The sequence below is a fragment of the Gigantopelta aegis genome, chromosome 13 (assembly GCF_016097555.1).
Source record: "Gigantopelta aegis isolate Gae_Host chromosome 13, Gae_host_genome, whole genome shotgun sequence".
Classification (NCBI taxonomy): Eukaryota; Metazoa; Mollusca; class Gastropoda; order Neomphalida; family Peltospiridae; genus Gigantopelta; species Gigantopelta aegis.
Genome location: NC_054711.1, coordinates 25,544,662 through 25,561,800, shown reverse-complemented (window position 1 = coordinate 25,561,800; position 17,139 = coordinate 25,544,662). Strand labels below are relative to the sequence as shown.

Genomic DNA, 17,139 nt, shown 5'->3' with positions numbered 1-17,139 from the left:
GCCACAAACAGAAAAGCACATACCAGTCTTTGACCAGTTCAGGGGTCATGTTCCCGAAGATGCCGGTTGTTACGCCATACCGACGTCGCAAAAGCATGCTAACGACAACATAACGATATAGTGAAATATCAATGCAGCAGCCATTTTGCATGCATGAAGCCTAAATACAAGGACAGAGTTTTGACATGATTTATAACGAGAAACATGCAATGAACGACACCATAACAACAAGGTTAGAGCTGTTGTTAATGTAGGTATACCGTAGGGTAACGACGTCCACACGGACACCTCCCAGATCATCAACTGTTTGTCAACGAACTGTTAACGACATCGTGGGGCATAACGATAGCTTCGGGAACATGGCCTCTGGTGTACTGGTTGGAACGAGAAAAACAAACAAAAATCAGTTGTATGGATACACGAAGATGGTTCGATCCTGCGACGTAAGCACCTCAAGGGAGCACTCAACCGACTGAGCTAAATCCTTTCCTTCTCAATTGTCAAGTAAAAAATCCTAATCTGAATATAAATAATTCCCACTGTTTATTATTATTATATATAACGGTTAGTAATGCGAAATAAATACACGTGCATGTATAGTTTTACTCTTTTAAATTCTAATTTAGATTAATAAGATGTTTTTAAAATGATACCGAAAATTCCGGGGGTGGGGGGAAGAGGTGTTTGTAATATGATGCTAAAATTTCCAATGTCAAAGTCATTGGTGTCTAGTCAAATTTTAGAATTTGGAATTTTATCTAGTCATCCATCATATCATGGCAACACATATAGTGCTTGCTGAATAAGTCCTGTTTTCTGCAATCTAATGGGAAAATGTATAGGTTTTATTTTTTTTTAAGACAAGACAAAATTGTCAAATATTTGACACACGATAATCGACGGTGAATTAATCGACGTGCTCTCGTGATGTCGACAAAACAAATTTTAACTTTCCATAAGTAACATTCATCATAAATCCCAATACAGTTTTGTTTTAAAGCCCCACCCCAATCGCCCCCTGTTCCGTCGCTATGTATGCCAGACAGCTGTTAAAGATATTAACAATGTCCTCAGACGTTACTCATTGTTCTGTAATTAGCTTACACTAGTTTTTGTCATCGTTACCAACGAGGGGGGACGTCACCACCTGGTAAAGCGCTCGCCTGCTGCGTGACCGGTCAATCCCCGTCGGTGGAACCATTGGACTATTTCTCGTTCCAGCCTGTGCACCACAACCAGTATATCAAAGTATGTGGTACGTGCTATCTGGTCTGTGTGGAATGGTGCATATAAAAGATCCCTTGTTGCTGATGGGGAAATGTATCGGGTATCTAAGACTATGCGTTAGAATTACCAAGTGTGTGACATCTAATAGCCGATGATTACTGAATCAATACGCTTTAGTGGTGTCGTTAAACAAAACAAACTTTTAACTTTTCATTACCAACATTTGCTGGGACGGGATTTAGCTCAGTCGGTTGAGTGCTCTCCTGAGGTTCTTGTGTCGCAGGATCGAACCACCTCGGTGGATCCATTCAACTGATTAAAGTTTTTCTCGTTCCAACCAGTGCACCACAACTGGTCATAGGCCGTGGAATGTGCTTTCCTGTCTATGGGAAAGTGCATGTAAAAGATCGCTTGCTGCTAATTGAAAAATTTAGCGGGTTTCCTCTGATGACTATGTGTCAGAATCACCAAATGTTTGACATTTAATTGCCGATGATTAATTAATCAGTGTTCTAGTGGTGTCGTTAAACAAAGCTTTTCTGTTTTTCGCACAGTTAGGTGTTTACGTCCATAACATGCGTGTTTGAACAATTCTCTGATGGAAGCATACCAAAAATTTCCCACACCTACAACTGAACTATGAAAACTCTCTCCTGGATTGGTGAACCGAGCACACACCAGTCTTAAAATTACTACTTAAGCATAGCGTCTGGTCAGTGTATTGGTATGTGCTGTCCTGTCCATGAAAAAGTTCATCTAAAGGATCCCTTCTGTTAATGGGAAAATGTAGCGGGTTATCTCTGAAGACTACGTGTCAGAATTACCAAGTGTTACAATCCAATAGTCAATGATTAATGTGCTCTGCTGGTGTTGTTATATAAAACACACTTTAACAGTGAATAATATGCATGAACAAATCTAAAAAAAAAAAAAAAATGTAAATCTGAATGTGCTTTAAAACCGCTACAGATGAAACGTTTTCTACATATTTTCTTCTTTTTCTTTCTTTGGTGCGTGTATGTTCATGGCCGTAGCTAGCGGGGGCGGGCATTACAAAATCCGAAAAGCATTAAAGAATTGTTTTCTTTTTTCTTAACTGTTTATGGAGTTTAACGCTATTAACTACTCATTTGCCCCCCCCCCCCCCCCCCCCCCCAACAAAAAATCTTAGCTACGGCCATGATGTTTGTGTATTTGTCTGCCATGTTGTTCAATGGCAATGCAAAGTAACGAAATGCTGTTGTTATTACCACATTTTTGAAACAGTAAAATATGTTTTATCAATTAAATATTCTTTGTTGTTAAACGTCTATGTAGATACCTTTTACGGATACCCGAATTTTAGGTCAGATTGCGTGTACGCGTAAGAGAACATTTACAACAACCTGATCAATTAACCAAAATTCAAGCACGCCTTCTTTGGGAACACTAACAGTTCATGGCAAAGATCTGCGTGCACGAGATCAACAGCCTAGTCTTATTAGCATGCTAAGTCATTGGCCAGCTTCATTTTTATAACGAAGCCATTTATATTAGTGTTTGTGTAAATTCCTCCTTTGAAAATATATAATATACGCCTGGACTAAAACGTTGAAAAGTGAAGTTATCGTTATCTCTATCAAACTGTCTCTCTTTCCCATGGGCGTACATGGAGGGGGGGGGGGGGTTCGATGGGTTCGACCGAACCCACCCACCCTGAAATCGCTATTTTTATAATTTAATATATCTGACATTGATATCTGACATTATTATATTTACTCAACATAGAAATATATGCCCAATATCTCTGCAATCTATTTTGGAACCCCCCTTTTCAAAATCCTATGTATTGGAACCCCCCTTTTCAAAATCCTATGTACGCCCATGCTTTCCTGTCGTTTCTTTCTAAAAAAAAAAAATGTCCAGTAGATAAGCATCTGAAGAAAAAAAAAGATACCTACATTTGAGATAATTTAGATAATTTCATTTCCAGCTGAGAAGTTTGTTAGGAGTGGGAAAAAGAAAGAGCGGAATACCACGCCTCTCAGGGGAATTAAAATTTCGACATTCCGAGTAGCGAGTAAATGTGGTACGCTCGTTTCAAAGGGGGGATTTAGCTCTCAGTGTCATTCGAAGTTTAAAAAAGAAAAGAAAAAGAAACTATTTTGTTTAATGACAGCACTAGAGCACATTGATTTCTTCATCATCGGTTATTGGATGTGAAACATTTGGTAATTTTGGCATATTGTCTTAGAGAGGCAAGCTCGTCTAGTTAATCAGAGCCTCGACAAATACCGGTTAACATAGACTCGGCTGTTATTTTCCATATTAAAAAATACTCGTGACGAATCCTCTATATATAAATATATGAATGTTTTAACTTTAAGATCTGGGTAGACCTTATACACCTATCACAAAACTCTTGACTCTTGGCACCAACAATTGTACATCAAATTGATACAACCACATGGGCCACGTTTAGCGGAAAAAACCTGTTGGCTGAGCGTTGACATAAGGTGTGCGAATTAAAAAGTAAAAACGAAACGAAATGAATTAATCGAAGGATGTAACGAGAAAGAATATAATTTCTATCACGGACCATTAATTCGATTTAAAGTGAAAACAAAACGAACATAAACGAAACACTGGCGTAGCCAGGATTTTAGGTGTGTGTGTGTGTGGGGGGGGGGGGGGGGGGACACTGATTTTATACAAATTTAATACAGTTTAACTTACTGAAGGGCTATGGTTCCCCCCCCCCCCCCCCACGCCACTGAAACAAAAATGAATTAACCGAGACTGGTAACGAGTAAAGTTTGTTTTGTTTAACGACACCACTAGAACACATTGATTTGTTAATCATCGGATATTGGATATCAAACATTTGGTAATTTTGACATATGGTCTTAGATGGGGAGGGGGGGAGAATCATCTACCAGGACCGACAGGTGCCGTGTTCTTCGCGCGCTCGGCGATGACCTAACGCTAACCACCGGTTCCTCAAACCTCGATACGCCGCTATAAGGTTTTCAGATTCCAAACACTTCTTCCCCGGATCAGGTTGCGCTTCGTCTGGGAAAGACATCGGGTTCACAGAAAACCCACATCACAGTTGTATTTGAAATATGCTATCGGTCGCATTTTCCGCGCCATGTGGCTGCCACACTGCCGATATTGAGTTGATACCACTATGCAATTGTGTCTTCGGTGCTCCCGTTTGAGCAGTTCATTCGCGTAGTGTCAAATCCTGAAGGCTGAAAGCCGCTTGACAAGTTCACAACTGTGTTTAAGCTCCAGGAATGCTACAAATGTAGACGTGTGAAATACTTTCACGTGCGTTATCATTGCCCCATAATGCGTTACAATAATCATTGCTTGGTCTCACAGGCCTCGGTGGCGCAGTGGTTAAGCCTTCGGTCTACAGGTTGTTAAGTACAGGGTTCGCAGCCCGGTACAGGCTCCAACCCTGAGCAAGTTCGTAAGGGCTCAATGGGTAGGTGTAAGGCCACTACACTCTCTTCTCTCTCACTAACCACTAACTAACTAACAACTAACCCACTGTCCTGGACAGACAGCCAAGATAGCTGAGATGTGTGTCCAGGACAGCGTGCTTGAACCTTAATTGGATATAAGCACGAAAATAAGTTAAAATGAACTGAATGCTTGCTCTCGTGCGTTCATAATTAGTACATGTTCTATGCGGCTATACACTTTATAGCAGTCATATTGGCCAAACGGTGCTTGGTTGTTTTGTTTTGTTGTTTTGGGGTGGGGTTTTTTAATTAATACTTTATTTTATTGGATTTGTTTTGTTGTTCTTGCATTCATATCTCGATACCACCGCGTCATCTCCTCCCCACCCACAACACCCCCACCCCACCCCTCAAAAATAGACCATGTCCCTTCACCCAACCCCACTCGCACTATTTTTCTGCAAGAAGCCAGATTATTCAGGTAACTACACACACACACAACATCTAAGTGTGTGTGTGTGTAACAAAACTGTATAAATAGAGATTATTATACAAGCTTGTATGTCGTACTGATTTTACGAAACGAGTGTCAGAATGTTTGTATTGCCTGAGCGAGAGTGATGGTATATATATATATATATATATATATATATATATATATATATATATATATATATATATATACATGAATCCTGACACGAGTTTCGTAAAATCAGTACGACTCGCAAGCGAGTGTAATAATTTATTATATAGCATTTAGTGAAATATCTTAAAATATCACATTATCGTCACTGTACAAAGTGTTATCTTCACTGTAAGAAAGCCAGAACTATTTTTCTGCTGGCATTTTAAAAATAAAGGTAAACTGCCAAAAGTTATATAATAAATAAAAAGCGCGACTCATGAGATATGATTACAAACTTCACTCGATGAGATATAAATCATATTTGACATAAAACATGAAATACCCTCTATTTCTTTTTTATCCGTATCCATAATAATATTTTTATAAATAAAGAGCATGTCAAAATGTTTCAAATGTAACTAGAAGGAGACAACGAAAAGACTTGAAAATGACGCGATTTCGGTAATTTATTACAGGAAGTAAAGACGTCGTTTTCCAATATTACGTCATTCGTTTTGCACGTGAAATCAATGACACACGTATGTGATACTGGTTTATGTGCCTGTATATACTGAACTATGTGGATAATAATGACGATTATGAATCTGCTATTAGCATATTCAATAACCGTGTCTCTGCACAATGCTGATTTTAAAATAAACAGAAGTTATGATAGTCTTGATAGTGAAGGGAGGAAATGTTTTATTTAACGACGCACTCCACACATTTTATTTACGGTTATATGGCGTCAGACATATGGTTAAGGACCACACAGATATATAGAGAGGAAACCCGCTGTAGCCACTTCAAGAACTACTCTTTTCGATTAGCAGCAAGGGATCTTTTATATGCACCATCCCACAGACATGATAGCACATACCACGGTCTTTGATGTACCAGTCGTGATGCACTGGCTGAAGCGAAAAATATCCCAATGGGCCCACCAACGGGGATCGATCCCAAACCGACCGCGCATCAAGCGAGCGCTTTACCGCTGTGCTACGTCCCGTCATCTCCATTGGGATGACCAATTAACAAATCACTTTTAGCTGGAACTGATACAGAAACACAACCCCCGCATATGTGCGAACGAAGCAGAGACGACCGATACTGAAACACAAACCCAGCGTACTAGTATGTGCGAACAGGCTATAGTATGTGCTATCCTGTCTGTGGGATGGTGCATATAAAATATCCCTTGCTACTAATGAAAACATGTAGCGTTTTCCCCCTGTAAGGCTATATGTCAAAATTACCAAAAGTTTAACATCCAATAACTGATCATTAATAAATCAATGTGCTCTAGTGGTGTCATTAAACAAAAAATAAACATTAACTTCGTCATGCGCACCCCCAGCACCCTCCCACTGGATCCGCCACTGGCTAAGAAATGGCTGCCCACGCAGAGTGCACTAACTGGCCTAGTTGTGAACCAGTTGTGTTAGTGTGATCTCTAACAAAGTGGTCGCATTTCCAAGCCGGATGCCGGCCCTGTTTTGCCAGTAAACAATGCATTACCCTCCGCCGACCCGTGTTATTGGAAACAACCCGTCACCCAGCTGCCTCAGATATCGAGCCCTGTTTGCGTTTATCGAGACTACGAAAACGATTTCAGGAGCTTATCGAAAGTTCAGGGACCAGTTATACAAAACAGATCGTAAAAACTAGTTTTACACGTAAACGTAAATCTACAACGAAATCATTAATACTAAAGGTATAACTAATATAGTTTGAGGTTTATGTATTTCATTTTCTAGATAGATAGATAGATAGATACATTTCTCGATTAGTAGCAAGGGATCTTTTATATGCACCACCCCACAGATAGGATAGCACATACCACGGCCTTTGATATGCCAGTCTTAGAGCACCCCCCCCCCCCCCCATTTGTGTGAAGATTTAGTTACTTCTTATTTTTATTACCAAATGATAAACCAAATAAGATATGATGATGAGAATTACAATCCCCTTATCAAAGTTAAAACTTTGATTTTGTTTAACGACACCACGAGAGCACATTGTAAAGTTTGTTTTATTTAGCGACGCCACTAGAGCACATTGATTTTTTATCTTATCATCGGCTATTGGACGTCAAACATATGGTCATTCTGATGCTGTTTTTTGAGGAAACCCGCTGTCGACACATAGGCTACTATTTTACGATAGGCAGCAAGGGATCTTTTATTTGCGCTTCCCACAGGCAGAATAGTACAAACCATGGCCTTTGTTGAACCAGTTATGGATCACTGGTCAGTGCAAGTGGTTTACATCTACCCACTGAGCCTTGCGGAGCACTCACACAGGGTTTGGAGTCGGTATCTGGATTAAAATTCCCATGCCTCGACTGGGATCCGAACCCAGTCCCTACCAGCCTGTAGACCGATGGCCTAACCACGACGCCACCGAGATCGGTGAGAACACATTGATTAATAACCATCGGCTATTGGATGTCAAACATTTGGTAATTCTGACACGTAGTCATCAGAGCTACAGCAAGGGATGTCTCCGAAACGTGTGTGTGTGTGTGGGGGGGGGGGGGGGGGGGGGGGGGGGTTGGTGGTTGTGGGCATTTTCACGGGAAAGGTTGCATAAAGAGTCACTGGGACCCAAAAATTAACTATGCAGCATTCTATAAAAATAAAAAAAACAATATTTAAAAAAGCAATATGACTAGTGAAATGTTTTATTAACAATTGTTACGGTTTATAAAATAATCAGTGATATGATTACATGCACAGCATAAAAATATGAGGACACACGGGTACAGCATAATCATAAGCTTTTATGTGATACATTTCTGAGGATAAACTGAGGTGTTTTTTAATAGGAAATTGTTAAGAGTAACTATTTTTCTGATGATTTTTGGTAATATTTTAGCAATATTCTTTTATTTAAAAATGATTTATTTTATTATAAACAGAATGTCTATAACTGAATTTCAGTATGTTTTTTTTTTAGGATACTAGTTAAAAAAAGAAGAAAGTTGATTGCATTAGTATTAGCAGTCATATAAGCTTTCAAACAATGCAGTGTGAAAATGGCAATTTTGTTTTGGAGGGGACATTTTTTTTACACATGTATATTTCAGTTAAATAAACTGAGACTGCTCTTAATCTTTAAAAAAAAAAAAAATTCATAATTTGAAATAATATTTGATATGAATCTGCATGTAATGGTGTAATTAGATAATTAATATTAAAAGATTACCTGTCATTCATATGTACACTACTGCATACAAGACACACAATCTACTTAACTTACGTGCAAGTGGTTTACACCTACCCACTGAGCCTTGCGGAGCACTCACTCAGGGTTTGGAGTCGGTATCTGGATTAAAAATCCCATGCCTTGTCTGGGATCCGAACCCAGTACCTACCAGCCTTGTAGATCGATGGCCTAACCACGACGCCACAGAGGCCGGTACACCGTAAAATAATGCAAATTATAAGTATGCAGCTTATACTGTTCATATGCTATATGAAACCTTATTCTAATCCCATTGCTTGAGGTTAAAAAGGCTTTAATATGCAGAACCAATCAGAATACATGTATTTGATATGACAAGAGAACAAAGCAGATACAGGCAAACCTGCTCTAACGACCAACTGTATTAAGCAGCCACTTTACTTAAAAGGCCACATTTTTATTCTTAAAAAACATCAGATTCTGTAGTAATATGAACTGACCTGCATTAAGCAGCCACCTGTATTAAATAGTCACTTGTGTTAAAAGGCCAGTTTGATACATGTCCTTCTTATGGTGAATGTTTAACACAGTTTGACTGTATATACACGTGGCAGAATAAATAATAAAAAAATTGGTCACTGCACAACTTTCCAAGTGTGACAGAATAATAAACAAAGCTGACATCTCTCAGTCAAAGCCCACTAACACCTGCAGATTGTCAACAAATGTCTCGGACTTCCATACAAGTCACATGTACATAGCAACACCCAGACATGTCAATATCAAATCTGCTCAACTTTAACATGTTGTAAATTGTTCTTTCAGGAACTTGAACATTGTGACATAAAATTACCACTGCATCAGTGAATGGATAGTTAATTTTAAATGAATTAAAATCGTACATATTATAAGCATGTTTTATTTTTTATTTTAGACATACAGTAATTCTCAATAATGCATCATATCTTACAAACCCTTTTACAAAAAATCTATCAAACAAACTTCATATATATTATGACATTGGCATAGACTTGTATTTTGTATCCATTCGATTAAATATATTGATAATGTAATAAAAGCACTTTGCAAAAAGATGTTTAAATATACATATTAAAATTGTGTTTAGGAGGGGACATTTTGTTTAACATGCCAAATATGGTGTATTTACAGAACTACAATTCACACGAACACAATAATTATAAAAATTAGTTTTTGCAGGCTATTATGCATGTACTATATGATTAAAGTTTTGTAACCTGCCTGTGTATATTTATTTGACCCATGTTAGGAGCGAACACTTTCAACGGAAATTTGTAGGCTTTATGTTACAATAAATATCTCAAAGTAAATAACAAAGTTAATCGATTTTTGTTCTTGACACAACTGTAGGTGTCTATTGTGATTATAGTAATACAAAAATAATTGTTGTAACATTTTATTTTAATTATTTATAGGTCAATGTTCATGACAGGATATCTTCAAAAAAACAACAACGGAAAACAGGGTTAGTTATTTAAAATACTGTAAATTTATGAAACATCCAGTTTTGATATGGTTGGTAAAATATTTTTACCAGTTGTCTGGTATTCAAGTAATGAATGAATGGATGAATGAATGTTTGTTTAACGACACCCCAGCACAAAAATACATATCGGCTATTGGGTGTCACAAATGGTAAGTATATGGAAATATTATTTATATACATTCATGTAAAACCAAATAAAAATAAAAGTATCTATTTTACATTACATTATTATTAAAATAGTGATGGAATAATGCAAAAATGCAAATGAGACTCGTAAATGTGTTATTTGATATATAAATAATCACTACTTGATGAAAAATCATGTTATTTCAATACAATTTGGTTTGTAGGTTGCTATACCATTCACACAGGTACCTATAAAATGTCAGCAGAACAGAGCTTTCAATTTCAACAGAGATTTATTCCAATCAACGAGCAGTGCAACCTTTCCCGTGAAACTGCCCATAACGAGATTGTTTATATTTTATGTTTTCCAGTTTGGTATAGTGTTTTAAATGACAACTGGGCATGTGGTATGCTATCCACTTACTTACGTAACAAATTTAGGCGCTGCTCTGGTTATTAAGGGTAGATAACTCCCACTGTGCGCTCAACGTAATTTTATCTCTCTGCACGTGTGCGCGTCTCTCTCTCTCTCTCTTTCACTCTCTCTCTCTCTCTCTCTCACCATCTCTCTCTCTCTCTCTCACTATCTTCAACTCTCTCTCTGTGTGTGTGCGTGCGCGCGCGCGTGTGTGTTGTGTCGATGTATGTGTCTGTGTTTCGGTGTGTGTGTGTGTTTCGGTGTGTGTGTGTTTGTGTGTGTGTGTGTGTGCGTGTGTTCAGATTATCGATGTTTAGTGTCTAATATAGATGTTTCGACATTTGGTTGAGAGAAAAAAAAATCAACACATTTTATTTACGGTTATATGACGTCGGACATAAATATTATGGTTAAGGACCACATAGATATTGAGAGAGGAAACCCGCTGTCGCCACTTCATGTGCTACTCTTTTCGATCAGCAGCAAGTGATTTTTTTATATGCACCAAATCAAAAACAAAAACAAAACAAAACGAACAAACAAAAAACCAAAGAAACAAAAATTATTTTAAAAACATTTCGAAGCCACCCCCTTGTTGTGGATTTCGAGATTCACAATAATAAGAAGATATAATTTTCGCATAGAAAGGGCGATAACTGACATATTATTTTAGCTGTGTAATAGTCTTTGCTGATCGGTCGTAATGTCCCGTAAGAAAGAAAGGAATATTTGTTTAACTCCACCTCAACCCATTTTCAACTACTGTAATTTGGTGTCTAATGTGGCTATAATTTCTATACTTTCTCATCCGTATACATACATACATACATACATACATACATACATACATACATACATACATACATACATACATACATACATACATACATAATATAATATAATATAATATAATATAATATATATATATATATATATATATATATAGAGAGAGAGAGAGAGAGAGAGAGAGAGAGAGAGAGAGAGAGAGAGAGAGAGAGAGAGAGAGAGAGAGAGAGAGAGAGAGAGAGACAGACAGACAGACAGACAGACAGACATACCACATACCGTCCTACCTACCTTTCAGTTTTAATTGGCTTAAGTGATAATGCCTATAAGTTCCGTCACGTATATTAGTTCTATACCTAAACCCAATGTTCCAGATAAGCATAAACATTTGTAATTAACAAATTAAAATCATTTTTAAACAAAGGACGAGAAATCAATGAACATAGTATTATAATTTATAAGCACAATGTTATGAGCATAACCATCCATGAAAATATAATAGTTTCCACGCATATAAACATATTGTTATTGTTGAAAAAATATAATTTCTAGACAAATGAACATAGTATGTGGTTGACATGATCTTATCAGGAAACGTAAGCATTGCCAACCTAAGGGCCGTTCAACAATTGCATAACGCTCTAGAGTGATGGGTGTTAAAAGAAGAAGTTTGATTTGTTTAACGACACCACTCGAACACAAAGATTGTATAAACCATCGGCTTTTGGATGTCAAACGGTTGGGTGCTAAAAGACGCGTTACAATACGTTATGGAACAGAAAGAAGAGAAGAGAAATGTATTCACTCAAAACATCATCGGTGTTTTACATCTATAGGCGCGAGTTCAGCCATTTATGCAGGTGCGTGTGTATTGGGGGGAGTAGTTTCTAAGGGGGTCGAGTCATGCTCAGCGGGGGGGAGGGGGGATGAGACATGCTCATATAGTTTTAGAAAGAATATTCGCTTAAGCACGACAGGGCTTTGACCCCCCCCCCCCCCAAGACACACGCACACACACACATTGTCTCTCTCTCTTACTCTCTCTCTCTCTCTCAGACAGACACACACACACACACACACACACACGCACACTATTGAATGTCAAACATATGATAATTTTGACATATAGTCTTACAAAGGAAACCCGCTACATTTTTTCAATACAAGCAAGGGATCTTTTATATTCACCATCCCATATACAGGATATACCAATCGTGGGGCACTAGCTGGAACCAGAAATATCCCAATGGGCCCACCGACGTGGATCGATCCCAGACCGACCGTTCATCAGGCTGATTTTAGAGGGTGTCACAAGCATACGAGATTGAGGGGGGGGGGGGGGGGGGGGAGAGACTACCCCCTTGTTCTGGAGTAAATTGTCAAAATCGGGCAAAAATGATACAATATTAGTAGTAATCCATGTAACAATGCGTAGTGCTTCGTTTGAAACCCAATATAGCTCTTTGGCAGTGATACTAATATGAATCTATGTTATCCGGATCGAAACATTTATGTTTAATTCAGGCAAAAATTAAGGAAGGAAATGGTTTATTTAACGACGCATTTAGCTCATTTTATTTACGGTTATATGGCGTCGGACATATGGTTAAGGACCACACAAACATTGAGGGAGGAAACCCGCTGTCGCTACTTCATGGGCTACTCTTTTCGATTAGTAGCAAGGGATCTTTTATATGCGCCACCCCATAGACAGGATAGCACATACCACGGCCTTTGATATACCAATCGGGGTGAACTGGCTGGAGCGAGAAAAATAGCACAATGGGCCCAAACCGACCGCGCATCAAGCGAGCGCTTTACCACTGGGCTACGTCTCTTCCCCTCCATTGCTCCCCCTACAAAAATGGGAACCCTTACGCGTATGGAGGGTAATGACGTTACATAACAATATTTAAGGGAATGGGTTTTTAGAAAATAATAACAATCAAATAAATAAATAAAACCATGTTTTGCGTTACATAACAATTCAACGACCCAAAACGCATTTCATAAAATATCACAAGAAGCGAAAACGAGGCCAAGTTGAACCGCATCACTACTCCCATCATAAGAAAACATAGTTATCACAATAATTGATGAAGTCTTCCGGTAAAATGAGATGCTTTCAATATTCCTGCTTCGGCTATTGTTTAACGACACCACAAGAGCACATTGATTTATTATTCATCGGCTACGGGATGTCAAACATTAAACCCGCTATATTTTTCCATTAGTAGCAAAGGATCTTTCATACGCACTATCCCACAGCCTTCGATATAGCAGTCGTGGTACACTGGCTGGAAGGAGAAATAGCCCAATGACCCACCGACAGGGATCGATCCCAAACCGAAACCGCATCAAGCGAGCGCTTTACCAGTGAGCTACATCCCGCCCCTGCGCATGAGTGTTCCATCGACTGGTACTAATCAAATTCAACACTAATCAGAAATTCCAACTAGGTCTCGAACACCCCTGCTATTGTGCTTCATTCTGGAACAGTCCCTATTACCATTTTCTTACACGCTCAGTTATTGATAATTTCAAGACATACGACTGGCTGCTCAGAAGTGATGACCAGGTCATCACCTCTTGAGCAGCCAGTCGTATGTCTTGAAATTATCAATAACTGAGCGGGCCCAGGTCACCAATGCCATACGTCCAATAAAATAAAAAAAACCAGCACGGTGGAAATCGATTACACTGTGACGATAGTTAACATGGCAATCACGTGGTTGTGACGCGTACGTCACCTACAAGTGCAAAGGGTTGTAAATATCTTTTGGTCGATAAAATTTTATTAAAACCTGGGTTTTTTTTAGGATATGTAAGAAATAGAATAATACATTCATGTCCGTTAGATACCATTTATCTCATAACTCGTTGTTTAAAAACGTATCAAATGCCCTTTCACTCGTTAGATACATTTTAAAACAACTCGTTGTGAGATAATTGGTATCTAACGGCCACTCATGTATTATTCTCTACATAAAACATTCATTTTTGTGCGTGTGTTTTGTCTGCCTGATTATCATAATATTATGGACGCTTTGAGACGCCAGATGGCGTATTCACTGGGACGGTACAAAATGGCTGCGCCCGTTATGGCCTCAGATTACAGTTATCTTCCCATTTGGTTGTCCAAAATCCGGAAATTTGACCGCGCAAGTAGTCTGCTGTTTGACTGTGATTATTTCATGGCAGACAGCTATGAAGTGGCAACTGTTTGACTGAACTGACAGGGGATAGCATGTAGTTTGTAAACATGTGTAAATTGCTGACATTGAAGACTTGTTTGTGGTAATTCCGGCCCATGCAAAAGTAGTGCTTTTTGTGTAAAATGGGTGTACTCCGGCCTGGTTTAGAGGGTGGGTCTGTTTAAACCAATATGCTGGGAGAAAGAGCTGGACAACAGGGGTTGTCCTTTTCAGGGTATGTGTCCCCCATGCAAGCAAAGGTACATACAAAACTTCACGGGCCTGCTGATATTAATAAAAATGTTATAGCCACTAAGGCTATATAGAAACATATAGCGAAATTAATTGTGGTCTGAGGCCATATAATAGCCGTCACATTTAACCGTTTTATTAATTAACTATACGATTATACTTGTTGATACTAAGCAATAATGTGCATTATGTATCGTTGAATATGCATACCAGTCCAAAAGCCTTGCTTTAGCATTCCTTTAAATTACGTTACGGTAACTGTCGTAAATGTTTCGTCAATTGCTTTTTCGTACACAACGCTGCTTGTTTCCTTTGATGTCCAGTGTGCAGACTGATCGTTGTATTTTTTATGTGTAGAAAAAAGTGTGCATTTGGAAATAGCGGAGATAGGTGCTGTAAAATACAGTAGGGTGCTGGAAAATAAAGAGGGGCGCAGAAAAATAAAGGAGGGCGGCAAAATGCAATAGCGTGCGGGTCGCCCCGCTTAAATAGAGCAGCGAGAACACTGCTTTGGGTATATACAAACAAAAATGCAGAATACGTAAAGTAACATGTGTGAAAAATAAATTTGATCTTAACCAGTCACTGCCATATTTAGTTTGGCCTGCAAACCTGAAACATGTTATTGAAAACCAAATTATTACATATGGTTGAATACTATATCGGGGACGGTAGAACAGTGGGGACTAAGGGGACTTAAGATCCTAAAGTAATTCCTTTAAAAAATATAAGAATATGGAATGTTTTTCAAGACGTACTCCATCCCCGTACCGGGTACCCCCAGTTTAATGATAAAAACTCAAACACTTCTGTATGGCTGTTTTAAAGTAATAAAAATGTATTAATGTGATACCTTTTATAAATTCGGGGGGGGGGGGGGGGGGGGGGGAGGGCCTGAAGGAATTCGCCTTGAAAAAAAGGAGCAGTTTCCCCCCATCCCTAAAGTCCATGTATCCCCTCGTTGATACAAAAAAATATTTTTTTAGACCCGCCCCTGGCGACATCACAGTTTTGTTACATAGTCGTCTTCATTCACCAGAACACCGTGAAGTAATTTCTTTGTAGCCTTTTCATTAGTATCCGAAACAGTTTCTGTAGATATCTGTAGTTCTGTGGGATTGTCTCCCTTGATATCAGAATTATCTGCCTTGCTTGCATTACTGTCACCGGCGTCCGTTGAACTTCTCTGTTTGTTTGTAACACCGCCCGTGCACTCTTCTTTCTTTGTTGCGTCAACAGTAAATTCACCAGAGTTATTTCCCTTGTTGTTCTGTACACTGGAATTAGTATTTTCTTTGTTCTTCAATTCATTTGAGTTATCAGTCTTGTTAGTCAGTTCAGAAGAATTTGGTCCCATGTATTTCGGTTCAGTAGAGTTTGGTTCCTTGTTAATCGATTCGGTAGAGTCAGTTCCCTTGTTAATCGGTTCGTCAGAATTATCGCCCTTGCTAGCCTGTTCCTTCTCGTGTTCGAACTCACTGGATTTCGGTAAAATTGCACAAGAGACTACCCCCACCCCACTGCTACAGGTGGAACCGACGGACCCCAGACTGTGCAGAGATCCGTCGTGGAATGACTTCTGTGAGTTGACGCTTCTCGTCGAATCCGTGTCTTCCCTCCCTCTGGCGGAAATGACGCTGATATCCGGGCAGCTGTTTCCGGAGCTGAGAAAGGCGTCGCTGTCCTCGGAGAAGCTGTCGTTACACAGGCTGAGGTCGTCGTTGGAGTAGCACGCCTGGGAACTGACGGACGGGAAGCTCAAGTCGCGCCAGAGGCGGCTGTTGGAGGCGGACTGCAGGGCGGAGGGTGAAACCACGCTGAACCGGTCCCAGTCGCTGGATGTGGAACTTCTACTGCTCTGACGCAGTACGGAGAGTCGAGTGATACCGTGACCTGCAATACAGTATTAAAAAGACTTTTTAGTTAACATCACACCATTATATTGTCTAGGGAAAGTGCGTATTAACGATCCCTTGCTACAAAATGTAATGGGGTGGGGGGTGGGGGGGAATACAGTATGTCAGATTTGGGGTAAGAAATAGCTCAGTAGTAAAACGTTCGCCTGATTCGCGACTGGTCTAGGATCGATCTATTTCTCGTTCCAGCCAGTGCACCACGACTGGTATATCAAAGACCGTGGTATGTGCTACCCTGTCAGTGGGATGGTGCATATAAAATATTACTTGTTACTAATGGAAAACTGTAGCTGGTTTCCTCTATAAGACTATATCTCAAAATTACCAAATGATTGACATACCATAACCGATGAGTAATAAATCAATGTGCTCTAGTGGTGTCGTTAAACAAAACAAACTTTAACTTTAACATCACCCCAGCGAAAGGTGCAT

The 17,139-nt window shown here is 39.2% G+C and overlaps 1 protein-coding gene across 1 annotated transcript in view; it reads right to left on the bottom strand.

Moving 5' to 3' along the window:
- Window positions 1-15,136: 15,136 nt before the first annotated feature.
- LOC121387432 (dentin sialophosphoprotein-like) overlaps window positions 15,137-17,139 on the bottom strand; it is a 22,415-nt gene continuing 20,412 nt past the window's right edge. The window contains exon 7 of the mRNA XM_041518543.1: window positions 15,137-16,684. Coding sequence (XP_041374477.1) covers window positions 15,795-16,684 — 890 coding nt within the window. The 3' untranslated portion in view covers window positions 15,137-15,794. The remainder of the gene's footprint in view (window positions 16,685-17,139) is intronic.